We start from the raw sequence: 14,310 nt of genomic DNA on the forward strand, positions 1-14,310 counted from the left end.
GCAAAATGTAATTTCAAACAGTATAGAAATCTGCTTGGAAGAATCACATTACTAATAAACACATAACAATTGAAATTTCGTAGCATAAATGATTGTCTCCCACAGCTTATCAAGTTTTCCTACAAATCACTCACGCATCTACAGTTAAAATGCTATGTTTCATTTACCCTGCTTGCATCAAGCCGGGGCGATGGCAATGTCATAGTTTTAACAAGATCTGCTTTGAAAGTGCTTATATATCCTGCCAAATTGCGGATACTCGTTCCAAGGCATTTTTTAAAATGTACACGCACTGGCTTGGATCCTAAGAACCCATTGCCCAAGCAGGAGGCACTGCTGCTTGTGCAAGGGGGGAGGGTTCCTTCTATGCAGAGCTGAAGCCCTCTGCATTGTATTGCGTGCCATTCCAAGGGACCCTCCCATGCTTAGGAGCAGTTTTTCTGGAGGTCTGAAAGACTGCAACAGGAAGGGAGACAGCAATACTCTGCCGTTCAAGCGGAACTCTGCCTGTGGCTCCAGAGGAATACTCTCAATTCAGCAATTTTCAGTTAGTATCCTGACATTATGGAAAGGATTTCTGCTCACTGACAAGTTCTAAATAAAACGTTTTATCTGCAAGCTTGTTCAGCAATTCACTATAGCCTTTTCATCAAAAGACATTATAATATTCCTTCTGTCAGAAATGGGTCCTTGCAGAAGGTATTTTCTCTTTTTCTCTTTTTTTTAACCTTGTCTGAATAGACAAGAATAACAGGAAAATGCAATGTATCGAAAATATTTATACATATTATGCCAGTTAACCAGTGAGTCATGATTATTCGGATCCATCAAGATGTGTTGATCCCTTCTAGGAAGCGGAGCCTGTTATCTGGCCGTTATATTCTGCTGTTTCCATTTTCAGAATGTAGGGGATGATGCTATCAATTGGAACATTTCCAATGAGCCCAGTAAAAAAGAGTTCTTCAGTAATGCTAGAGCTCATTAATCTAAGTGCTGGGAGGCGAACTAAAATACGGGCTAGCCTGCAAAAGAAAATCCACAGAACATGAAAAAATGCAACTCATTCTTAAGGCTGAATAAAAACATCTGATCAATCTGAATGAATGTGTTTCCTTATTTTTGCATTTAGTAAATGAAATGAAAAAATCTCAACGGTTGTACTCCACTGAATTTTTAAAGCTGTGAACACATTTTTTAAAAAATGTGTGTGCGCGCGCACACACTCAAATCTGTTTTTCAGACCGCAGCCCAGTCTGTCACTCAAAACAAAACAAATAAATTAAGAACTCCTCCAGGCATGCCCAAGCATTCAGATATGTCTACAGTAATTCTCTGAAACTTACTCTTAGTTTATGTAATCTAATAATGTCATTCTCAGTGTCCTAGAAATGTCATTGGAGAAAACTTTTGGTGAACAGAAAGGGCCTTTTAGCACCAATTGTTTTAAAATGTACCAAATCACATATCTAACGTTGGTTTAAAAACATTCAGTTAACCAGGATCACCCAGTGGGCAAGTTCCTTCCCCCTCGGCCATCATACCCCTGTGTCTTTGGGCACATGCACACGTCGGTCCTGCCCCTCCAGCTGATTCCTCCAGTTGTTGCTGGATTTCTGACATCCAACACTGCCAGCTGTCATCTTTTGGTGCCTCCCTTCCCCTCAAGCCTGCTTTGAGTTGTCGGGAGCTAGCTCTGCTGGATGCAGGGTTGCCAGGTCCTTCCTTGTCCCCAGCCCCGCACTCCTGAACTCCAAGCAGTGAATTCGCTGCTGGAGTTCAGGCACCCCCCCCCCCCCCGCTTCTTGCAAACAGCATTTAAAGGGACCCTGAAGGCTGTTTGCAAGAAGTGGGGGCTGTGCACGCCTGAACGCCAAGCAGCGAATTCACCACTGGAGTTAGAAGGGCACTCAAGAAGCAGTGTTCCCTCTAAGCTGAGTTAGTGTGAGCTAGCTTACACTTTTTTAGCCTCCAGCTCACACCTTTTTGTCTCAGCTCAGGAAGGTTGGCTCCAGAGCAAACTAATTTATGCAGTAGCAAAATCACTCACTCACAACCTTAATGCCAGTAGCTCACAAAGTAGAATTTTTGGTCACAAGACTCCACAGCTTAGAGGGATCATGGCTCAAGAGTGGTACCTTCAATACATCTCCAACAATCCCCCTATTTGCATGTTTCCCAAAGGCTCATGGGGATGCTTTTGAAAGATTCTCCATGACCTATGTGGTATACAGCAGAACTGGGCTACAGGAAAGAAGAGTCTGTTTTATACCCTGCCCTTCACTACCCGAAAGAGTCTCAGAGTGGCTTACAATCCCTTTCCCTCTCCACAACAGACACCCTGTGAGGTAGGTGGGGCTGAGAGAGCTCTCTCGAGAATAGCCCTTGAGAGAACAGCTCTGGAAGAATTTATGATTGACCCAAGGTTACATCAACAGCTGCATATGAAAGAGTGGGGAATCAAACCTGGTTCTCCAGATTAGAGTCCACGCTTATAACCACTATACCAAAAGTGCTGAAGGTACCACTCTTGAGTGCCCTTTTAAGCTGCCGTGGTTACTCTTGGAGGTGGGGCAGGAGCCCGCAAAATTGGGGGTCCCCCACCCACACCTGGGGACTGGCATCCCTAGCTGGATGGGTCATGGGCTTGCTTGTCTGCCCACTGCATAGGATGACTCTGTGGTATGGGGGAAAGGGTTCCACCAGGTGTGAGGACTGTCACCACAGTGTTCCCACTGAGTGGAGTCTGACTGCTGTGGGTCATTCTGGGTAGCTAGAGCAATAAGATTTATTCTGTTTTTATAGGTGCTGCAATACGATCCCTGTTATTTTATCTCATAGATGGCTTTATGAATATGGATACATCTTTATCCTATCAATGTGATATGTGTTACTTGTAAAGTTTATAGGCACTGGACATCATCCATCATCCACCTGAAGTTAAGCATTTTTAGATGCTACTGATTTCAAATAGTAATAAACGCAGGGTTATGTCTCTAACAATCACGAGCGGTTTTGAGTAGTTTCAACAGTTAATAGATTTCAATTTGTTATTTTTATTACTGTTTTGAAGGGTCCATTTGGGAATCACTACATACATAAATATTAAACATGTAAACAAAATACCTGTAAGTATCTTCTGGATATGTTTTCTGAACATAGTCTTGTAATTCCATTTGAGCTTTTTCTTGGAATTTTTCTATCTGGCTAGAACTTGTTAGACCAGGGTGATCTAGAAAAAGGGTAGAAAAAGTGTATTCACTTGCACCAAATAACAATGAGATTAACTATCCTAGGAAAGTCTACTTAAAAGTATATCCCATTTTATTCTGTTGGGATAACTCCCAGGACAGAGGATTGTAGCTAGAGTCTTCTACTTAAAACAGTTCAAAATTTGTGTGCCTTAAATCTGACATTAGCTGTACAGAATATTCCAAACCTCAGTCATTCCAAGACACTGAATGGTGAATATAAAAGGAAATGGAGAAAAATAATAGAATCAGCTACTTAAAGACTGCAGTTATACAAAGTTGATGTTAATTTCTATAACCAATAATTTGTAAAAAAATTATTATTATTATTATAAAGTTAATATAATGGACAGCAAGACTACTATTGTTACTAATCATGATCACAGGTCTAATTTCATTTTTAATAATGCATGCACTTTGCAGTTGGCTGTTCAGAAAAATTAGGTTTTGGTGGCAAACAGCTGCCATGTATCAAAAAGAAAGGTACTTAGACATAAGGTACACTGGCTATAAAACTGATTTAAATCAGTGTTAGAACTGTTTATTCCCCCCCTTCAAAAATGGTCTTGTTTCTGTATTATTATTATAAACTGGGAATAAGGCCCGTTGTGGAAAAAAATACAACAAACTCTAGAAAGAGGCTCTGGCCTTAGGCACTCAGCGTCAATTTGCTGTGGCGATTTTAGCAGGGTATAATGACACAGAGCTTACCGTTTTCTCCAAGGAAACTGATCTCTACCATCTAAAGAGCAGTTGTAATTCTGAGTGATCTCCAGCCCTCCCCTGGAGATTGGCAACAATAGTTCCCCAGGAGGAAATGGCTGGTTTGGAGGGTAAAGTCTATGGCATTGTACCTGTCTTGGAAGTAGCAACCCTATCTCCTTCCCAGCCAACCATCAATGTACCGTGATCTACCCCTCTGACTTCTGCTTTCCATCTCCCCCCCACACCTGGAGCCTCTACCTAGGAAAAGTAGTCTTTCTCCTCCTCATTGGGGACCGAAGCAGGAAGGAAAGCAGCCTCAGCAGGATATAATGACTCAGAGTCCACCCTGCAAAGCAGCCATTTTCTCCAGGGGAACTCATCTCCGCCATCTGGAGAGCAGTTATAATTCTGAGTGATCTCCAGCCCTCACCTGGAGAATGGCAGCAATGGTCCCCCAGGAGGAAATGGCTGGTTTGGAGGGTGGAGTCTATGTCATTGTACCTGTCTGAGGTCCCACCCCTCCTCAAACCCCACCCTCTTCAGGCTCCACCCCTCAAATCTCCAGGAATTTCCCAACCTGGAGGTGGCAACCCCAACCTACCGTTATCTGCCCCTGATCTCTACCATCTGGAGAGCAGTTTTAATTCTGAGTGATCTCAAGCCCTCACCTGGAGATTGGCAGCAATGGTTCCCCAGGAGGAAAAGTACAGTCTTTCTCCGCAGTGGAGACCAAAACAGCTTACATCATTCTCCTCTCCCCCTTTTGATCTGTACAACAACCCTGTGAGGTAGGTTAAGCTGAAAGTCTGTGACTGGTCCGAAATCACCCACTCTTCCACAGCAAGAGCCTGGGTCTGGCAGACCCTGCTTTGAAGCGCTAACTGCTACGCCTAGGGTAGCCAACCTCCAGGTGGAGCCTGAAGATTGCCAAGTATCACAACTGAACTGCAGACAACAGATCTCTCCCCCCCCCCGGAGAAAATAACTGCTTTGGAGGGTGGGCTCTATGGCATTCTATTCAGCTGAGGAGTCTCCCCTCCCCAAACTCTGGCTTCTGTAGACTCCACCACAGACTATCCAGGGATTTCCCAATCTGGAGCTGGCAACCCTAGTCAGAACTGGCCCCGATGAGTTCCCCACAAAGGCCTGAAAAGGGCTTCCTTCCTTTTTTACCAACAGAACCAAGCTTAGTTGCCTGGGAACAGCCACTGAGGGAAAAGTTAGTCCCACAGGAGCCAAGAAAGAGAAGTGTCTTCATTAGGAGAGACAGCCATTCTGATAGTTTATTCTGTGAGGAAAGAATGTCCAGGCTGGCAGTGGGTGGGGGAGAGGAGCAGACCCAGGACCCAGCCAATGGCACACGAGTACTCTTGAGTGGCGCTGATGGATCAATGGCTGATGGAGTACACTGCACAGCCAATGGGAGAGCTGGAAATGGCCAACATGTAAGGTAATTATGTATATAGGATATATCTAATTCTCAATATGGTCAAATCTGTAGATACTGAAATCTAGAGACTGGAGTCATGAACAGGAAAGGGAGATCTTTCTACAAACCTGAGGAAAGCCCCAGGTTTGCAAACAAACCAACCAGGGGGTTAAAATTCTCCCAAATAGTAAAAGCAGGGCCTGTAGCTTTAAAAAACAAATATCCCAGTAGCCATTACTAGGCAGTACTACCAGCCTTCAAGTTCCAGTTTCTGTCAATAAAAGGCAAGGGGAGGGGGCAGGGCTCTTTCCAAGGTTTTCAGCCTTGAGGGGGGACTCCTCAAGGCCAGACCTGTCAGTAATATAAAAATACCCCAGGAACAACATATTTGTATCTGTAAAACTTCTGTGGAGGATCTCTTTCATTATTTCATGGTCTGCCCATTGTACTGGGAACCAAGATGTACATTCTTGACTGCAATAATAGATCAATTGCAATTTTTTTCTGACATTGATAAATTAATTTGTCAGACACAGACCCTACAGTTTCCTATAGGGTACCACTCTTCACCTTAGCAGCTAGTAAAATCAGGGCCAAGAACATAGAAAAATGAAATTGAACTGTAAAACAGCAATGTAAAACGGCACTGTTTGAGGCTGTGTATGTGTTTCTGAATACTGTATGTGTTTAAATGCTGAATGTGCAGATTTTTAGAGGTTATTATATTTTAAATCTAATTTAAATTCCAGTGCTGTAAGTTGTCTAAGTTGTATATTGTTTTAAATTGTAATGGCCAATGGCTACACAATATTTTACGACTACTACTACTACTACTACTACTACTACTACTACTACTACTACTACTGGATGACTCACTACCACATGACTTGCATGACTCATCCAGGCCTGGCTTCTTGTTATTGTCCAACAGCAGCCACCCCATGAAAGCCATTATGGTCTAGTGCAGGGATGTCAAACATAAGGCCCGGGAGCTGGAGCTGGCCCATCCAGGGCTCTTATGCGGCCCATGAGCAACTGATGCAAGGGAGGGAGTGCTGGGAGGGAGTGCTGGGGGGGGAGTGGGCAGAGTGGCTTTAGCACAGCAGAACAACCTCACCTGCAGCAGTCAAGCATCATGGGAGCATCTGCCCAGCATCGCACTGCTGCCTCTCCGGTCTGCCTCTGTGGGTTTTCCTCTGCACCCCCCTCCCACTCCAGGAGGCCTTGCACTGAGGACACACCAACTCAGAGCTTACCAGCTGCTGTCCTTTATACAGTTTCTATCTCCTGAGGTGCTGCTCGTTGGGGTGTGGGGGTGCAGGGGTGCAGGCAACGCAAAGACAACAGGATACAAGCTTGCAGGAACTGATCTGAAACCTCTCGGCTTCTCAGCATTTATTTTATACACCTTTCTTCCCCCTTCTCCCTCCCTCTCCCTCCGTAAGGGAGTTACAAACATTCGAGCATCCTTTTGGAATGTGTGTGTGTGTGTGTGTGTGTGTGTTTCCAGGCAGCTGTCCGCTATCTGCCTCTCCCCCTTTCTCTCAAGGCTAACTGACGTAGTTTAGGCAGTCACCAGACTTCTCTTAGCACACAAACACTTCTGGGTTTCCAATCTCCAGGCAGGAGATTCCTGCACTGCCCTACAATCTCCAATACCTGGCATTACATTTTATGGCACACATGGTCTGGCCAAGAGACATTTATGTCAGATCCGGCGCTTGTAACAAATGAGTTTGACACTTCTGGTCTAGTGGGTAGAGTTTTACAATATGATCTGGGAAACTCTGCCATGGAAGCTCATTGGGTGACTTTGAGCCAGACACACATTATCAATATAATCTACCTCACAGGGTTCTTATGAGGATAAAATGGAGGAGAATTATGTAAACTGCTTTGGGTTTCCACTGTGGTGAAAGGTGCAATATAAATGAATAAATATCAATATAGCCAACAACAGGGAAGGTAAATAAAGGATATGCTGGTTGTTGGGTGGGTCAGAGAGAAAGAAGTGGAGAAACATGAGAATATGAGGTTTGCCAGGAAGTGGAAGAGAGGAAATAGTGTGGTTAGGGGGGGATACAGGACAAAGTAAGGTGCCTTTTGCAAGTCCTTATGGATCCCCCACTGCAGAACTCAGCTTGGTGGCTGCCATTGCATAACTGGGCCATGGTTTTCCTGTGCAGAAGCTGATGGGGTGAGGGAAAGCTGAAGATGGAGGAAAAGATAAAGGTAGGTTGGTTAGTGGATGGGAAAGAGAAACAGAAGCAGGAAAAGGACAGAGGCAAAGAGGAAACAGTGGAGGGAGATAAATTAGATGCTCATTGCAAGTCCTTGTAGGTTCCCCGCTTGCCAATATATCTAAGCCCCAGGTTTGCAGAAAAATCTGAAGTCATATATGTGTGTGTGTGTGTGTGTGTGTGTGTGTGTATATATATATATATAGGGGGTGGGGATTAAAGCCCTCAAAAATGATAAAAGGAGCACCTGTAATTTTAAGAAATGAATGCCCTCAGTGTCTGTTCCTAGGCAACCACAACAGTACCTTCAGGTTTTGGTTTCTATCAGTAAAAGGCAGGGGGAGAGGCCTTTCCAGGACAGTTTTGGCCTTTGAGGGAGGATTCATTGGGGCCAGGCCTAGCAGCAAATCACTAGAAGACTTCCTACCATGTGACTGGCATGACTCACCCACACCTGGCTTCTTGCTAGTGTTCAACAGCAGCTAGCTCATGAAAGCCAGTGTGGCGTAAGTTTCAGACTAGGATCTCAGAGACCCAGGTTCAAATCCCCACTCTGCTGCAGAAGTTCACCGGATTACTTGGGCCAGTCAAACATATTCAGCTTAATTTACCTTGCTGGGTTGTTGTGAGAATAAAATGGAGAAGAAGAGAATGATGTAAACAGCTTTGGACCCCCATTGTGGAGAAAGGTGGGATATAAACGAAGTAAGTAAATAATAAATAAAGGTGAAGAAGGGGGGACAGATAGGAGGCAGGTTGGCTGATATGTGGGGATGAGAGAAGGAAGCAGGGAAAGCAGTGAGATATGGAGGCTATGAGGAGAAGTGAAAGAGGAAATAGTGTGGGGAGGAGATATAGGTTGGTAAGTAAGGTACCCAACACTAGCGCTTGCAGGTTCCCTTCCATGCAAATGGGCTTGGTTTAGCTGGTACTACACAACTTGGCCAGAGTTCTCCCGAAGAGAGGCTGTCAGGGGGAATTAAGGAGGGCAAGCTGAAAACAGGGACAAAAAAAGGGGGTTTGGGGTGATGGGCACTGTTCCCTTTAAGCTGTGTGTGTGAGTGGCTGCTCATTAACACAGGAAGCCCCGCTCAGTAGCAACCTGGAGCAATGCAGGGTCTTGCACTGCCCGTTGCCTACTTTAAGATTACAGCAGTTTTTTCTGCTCATGATGTGAACTGCTGTGCTCAGTAGGGGGGAAAAATTAGAGGGAAAATTCGTGGTGGGTGGGAAGGAAAGAAGGGGGCAGCAAACAGGGACAGGCTATTTGGGCTGCCAGGGAAGGAAAGGAGGAAATAGTAGGGGAGTGGTAAATGAGAGGCCCCCTGCAACTCCATGCAGGTTCCTCACTTGTAATAACAATAATAAGACTTTCCCTAAATGTTTAGCATATAGTGCATACATTATCTAAATAATCGTTGCAACAGGTAGTTTTACTGTCTTCTGGTTTTTATGCTTTTATGGCGGGGGGGGGGGCCTGTGGCTTAGTGATGGAGCATGTGCTTGGCACGCAGAAAGTCCCAGGCTCAATTCCCAGCAGGTCCATTTAAAAAAGACCAGGTAGGTGGTGATGCGAAAGACCTTTGCCTGAGATCCTGGAGAGTTGCTGCTAGTCCACACAGACAATACTGATTTTGATGGATCAAGAGACTGATTCAGTATAAGGTAGGCTCATGTGTTCATAAGCTTTCATTTACTGTAGATCTACTATTTATGTTATAACGTTCCCTTCTTTGTATGATGTTTTACACAGCAGTCCAGTGAAGAGTGATTCTACTCTTAAGTCCATTTATTTTAATGGATGTAGCCTGGAAACCTGCATAAGATTGGAATGACAGACTGTGCCTGTTTTAGACTTAATATATGAATTTTTTTTGTTTTGTAAACCTCCTCAAATACCACTTTATGATAAAAGGGTCAATATAAACTTTCTAAATAAATTAATTGTGCTGTTCTACACATTACAGATGAATGGGCTGAACATGGTAGCTTGCCAAAGGCCAGAAGGCAGACTATCCATACAGCAATGCAAGAAAACGAGTTACCAAATGTACTTCCAACATTCCTACACGTTCAAACATCTGCATTCTTCCTCAGTGGAATGAAGACGAGATTGTCTCCACTTCTGTGATATGGGGAGAGCAAACAGGGTAACCTGGCAACCATGCTCAGTACCTCCTTCTTGGAATACTTCCCTGTCCTGACTGGGGAAGTCACCTCCCAGCTTACGTGCAAAAATTTCCCATAAACACACTGCCTAGCTTGAGGCAGGGAATATTTCATTGTCAACAGAATCTTTCCCCTCTGGAAGCTGTGTTTTGCTCTTAACTGCTAGGAAAGGCCCTGACCTGGGATAGCCTAGGCTAGCCTGATCTTGTCGGATCTCAGAAGTTAAGTTAGTAATTGGATGGGAGACCTCCAAGGAATACCAGGGTCGCTACACAGAGGCATGTGATAGCAAGCCACCTCTGAACATCTCTTGCCTAGAAAATCCTAAGTCAGCTGTGACTGGATGGCAAAAAAAGAGAGGAAGAGCTTGACCCAGTGTTCCACTGCCGTGGACATATGACAGCTTTAATAAACACACTGTTATTTGATCAATGCTTCAGCTGGTTCATGTTTGAGAGATGTCCTGTGTCAGAACAGTTTGTAAGTTTCAAAAGACTCACTGGGGATCTGTTTCCTCACCCTTCTGGTTTTATGGTCTGCTAATTTCACTGATTGTCATAAAAAGCAACCAGTGGACAATGGCCTTAAATTGTACTGCATGCAGGGCCGGATTTAGACTTGCTGAGGCCCTAAGCTATACAAAACCCAGAGGGCCCCTACTGTTTTAAATTACATCAGCTGGTCTCAGAAAAATTTAAAATATATACGCCTTTTTAATATTTGAAAATATATTGTCTTTTAATTTTTATTAAAAAATAATAAAGGATGTGTTTACAAAATCACAGAAATAATTACATAATTAAAGGGTTTTAAACTGACAAATAAGGCTCCAGCAGATTGCGAGGCCCTAAACTGTAGCTTATTTAGCTTATGTGTAAATCCGGCACTGACTGCATGGAAGCTGTTTCCATACAACAAACCATTCCTCTGGATTGCCTAAGTATCAGCTGATTGTTCCATGGTGAAAGTAGCCTCAGAATTTTATTTCTTTACTTATAGTCCATCTTAAACATCCAAAACTCAGGGAATTTAAATGGTCTTGTAGATATCACCTGCTTTTATAACTCATTGTCCTTTTGAACCAATTACAAGGACTGGGGAAATCCTGTTTACCTTTTGTTTTCTCAATGTTTATTGGAAAGTAGATCCACAGAGTAGTAGACTTTCAGGTCACTTTTGCATTTTCCACCATTTGGGGCGATTGTCTTAATAAAAAACGTTAACACAAAAATTCTTTTCAGCCACTTTAAAAGCTAAAGGACATATTTCTGTTCACCATTCTTTAGTCCAAGTCCAACATAAAACATTGATAATTTTGCAAACAGAGCCTCCCCCCAAAAAAACAGGTTTTGTCCAACAGGTGTCCTGAGAACCATTGTTCAAAACCTATCATTCAGATAGTTTTTTCTTGCAGAAGTTATGCCAGTTAATAGTGGCTGCAACTAGCCACCTCCCAAGGCCTTTCCCCCCCAGGATTGTTGGTTTGTGGGCAGACTACCACACAATGCTGGCAGAAGATTGTGTATGTGGGAAAACCACTGGCCTACTGGATGCAACCCATAAGCTTTACATTCTCTACCCTTATGCTAGAGCAATCCTTAAGTATCATGGTATTGTAGCCCACTAAATATTTTGTGCTATTTGAGTTATTTTAGATGTGATATGTAAGAAAACAGAGTGAAGGGAACTGAGAATATTGCTCTACTAAGAAAGAGCTGTAAATATGATAAAATAAACTATGCTGAAATCAAGAGTCAGCTTATTATTAACTGAAATGTTATAAAGTTTCTTCTCAGAGATCCATAGTCCACACAGAAGTAGAGTGACATCACCAATCAGTTTTAATTCAGCTAGTGACAAAAGAGTAAATTCACCATCACAATATTCACGATGTCAAGAGAAGGTGAGTGTAATAATTACCAAATGCCTTACCAGGACTAAAGAGGACTATAGCTTTAAGGTAAGCATATTCATATCCATCAATATCAAGCTTAGCCATGCTGTTACAGAACTCCTGAAGTTTCCAGATGTGTTCCATCACTTGCTTTATTCGGTCTCCGGAAAGTTTATCTACAAGTAGATATTGCACAGTCTCTTAAGAAAGCATAAATATATTTGAAAGTTAACAAATGTCTAAACTTCGTTAGAACAAAATGACCTTTCAGCTGGCTCAGCTCATGCTTGTAGTTTGTCATGAATCATGGGTCCAATGCTGGACAGCACAAGTACTTTCCCATATGCCTGGTGATTCAATGGGCCACAACTTACTGTTACATCTAAATTGGCAGACTGTTGTTTGGCTTGATAATTAAAGAGGAGATGCAGAAGGAAAACATAACAATAGTTGGTCAGCATTTTCAGAGCTATCTGGGACTTGAAATATTTCCAGACCCCTTTCATGTCTTCACTCCCTCCTCTCCTGTGTCCCTCCCCCTTTCTTTCCTGACACTTCAAGTGACCCTTTTATGTGCCATAATGTTTTATAAAGCATGTATATTTAAAATAAATTTTAAATACATGTGGTTTGTGCGTCTCTTCCAAACCAGAATTGTAAACATATCTCAAAGTGTGATTTTCAATTCTGGTTTGGGAGGCAACTCATAGTTGGCTGATCTGAACGGAAAAGCCAATTATGGATGCAGAAGCATTGGAATTAATCAGAATGCACAAAGGAAGGAGAGAGAACATGAAAGGCTCCCGTAACACCAAACTATACCTTGGTATTATATGTGATCAAGGCCACTGATTTTTAACTTTCAAAGAAGAAGCTTCCAAATGTATTACAGAGGCTTTGGGATATTAGGAAGCAAATATAGACAACTGAGCAACTTGAAATTTGCAGCCAAGAAGACAGATTATATAGTTGTTTGAAATACAAAGGTTATGCTATGATGACTGCACCCCCCCATATGTTTAGAAATTTGCAGTTCATTTGCTTGGTTAGGAAAATGTTTGCTTTACATTAACAGAACTAATTCTGTTAGCCAAGGTCCTGTATTTCAGATGACATTCACTTTGCTGACATTTGCCTGAACTTGGGAATGTTTCTTAGTTCTTTAGATTAGAATCAACAGCATCTTCACATCAGTATCTCTGTACTTTTTAACTGAGTTTTTTTGAATAAACCTTCCCTATTCCACAGAATCTGCCATAAGCCTGAAACTTACTCTGTGTCATTGTGTTAACTGAGCAGGCAGTGTTACAAATGAAGGAACAGTGCACAGCGTAATACCAAGTGGGAGATTCTAGTTGGGGGAACGCAAGGCTAAAGCATGCAAAACAAAAAATAGACTATCATAATGACTATGATTGAAGAAAAATCAAACCTGTACTGTAATTTTTAAGACATTTTACACTGGCCTTTAGAGAACAGAGTTAGTTCAGTGAACTGAATTTGGACAGGTTTATCAAAAGACTCATATTTAGTATGACTTTTTTTGGTGTTTGTTCATTCTGTGGTACTTGATTAATACAAGTCAATGCTGCATAAAACGGAAGAAATGTGTTATTTATATATTTAAAGTGGACACTGAAGAAAACAATTCAAGACCTTATGTCTTATGTTCTCTGTAAATGACCCTGTATATTTCACTATGGGTTCAACATTTCATCTTAATCACTATTGCTAGTAACTGTATAGATCTTTGCTTTTCTTTGTATTTTTGGCTACCATAATGTTAAACTGCTCTCCCCAAGCTACGTAAATTAGGTGTTCCACCAACTGAAGGTCACAATTTAATCATTAATTTCATTTGATTACAGAAAAATGATGATTTATCTATTTATTCTGATTTACAGGGAGTAGGCAAGATATGCTAAATAGCATACCCTGTTCTGGGCCACTAATGTCTCATTTGAATAAAAAAACAGCACCTCTCCAACCTTATAGTTGCAGCACCCTGTCTATTGTGATCCTTCACCTTCTAGGTGATCACTCCACTGTGTCTACTGTTCCCACAAATCTGCCTTAAAGCCCCTCCAGTTTGGGATACTGGAAAATCTACATCAGTTATGCTGTTTTTGAGGGCCTTGCTTGGGGATAGAACCTGCCCATTATAATTAAGTCTGAAAGGATTTAACAAATTAAATCAGAAAATGTTGGTAACTGCTAATTTTACTTTTCTAAACCCAAACTAAAACACAATAATAAAGCTAAAAACAAACTCACCATGCTGAAAAGATTTGCGGTTGGTCACAAATTAACATTCATTGGATAAGAGTCTGTTTTACCCAGAGGTGAAAGTGGGCAGGAACACAATGGAATTTCACACGAACACTTTGCCCGTGTTCATTACCAAGCAGCAAACATTTTGCACTAGCCACGTAGCTGATTATGCAGTCTAGAATCTCTGCCTCCCACAACTATTTTCCAACTGCGAACTGTTGTTGATTCCATTTAGTAATGAGCCCATAAGTGGTCTGAAAGGTATATACATTTCTCTGGTACAGCCACTCCAGAGCATTAAATAGCTGTTCAATGGCTTTTAAATAGTAAATGCCTGGTTTTCCACCAAATACT

General features: G+C 42.3%; 1 protein-coding gene across 1 annotated transcript in view; it reads right to left on the reverse strand.

Annotated features, from left to right (window-relative positions):
• Positions 1-801: 801 nt before the first annotated feature.
• Positions 802-14,310, reverse strand: part of NR2C2 (nuclear receptor subfamily 2 group C member 2) — a 47,773-nt gene continuing 34,264 nt past the window's right edge. Inside the window, exons 13-15 of the mRNA XM_015425248.1 lie at positions 11,724-11,861; positions 3,124-3,229; positions 802-1,022 (exon numbers count right to left, since the gene is read on the reverse strand). Coding sequence (XP_015280734.1) covers positions 848-1,022; positions 3,124-3,229; positions 11,724-11,861 — 419 coding nt within the window. The 3' untranslated portion in view covers positions 802-847. The remainder of the gene's footprint in view (positions 1,023-3,123; positions 3,230-11,723; positions 11,862-14,310) is intronic.

Source organism: Gekko japonicus, unplaced genomic scaffold (genome assembly GCF_001447785.1).
Source record: "Gekko japonicus isolate JY-2015 unplaced genomic scaffold, Gekko_japonicus_V1.1 scaffold2, whole genome shotgun sequence".
NCBI classification, from domain to species: Eukaryota; Metazoa; Chordata; class Lepidosauria; order Squamata; family Gekkonidae; genus Gekko; species Gekko japonicus.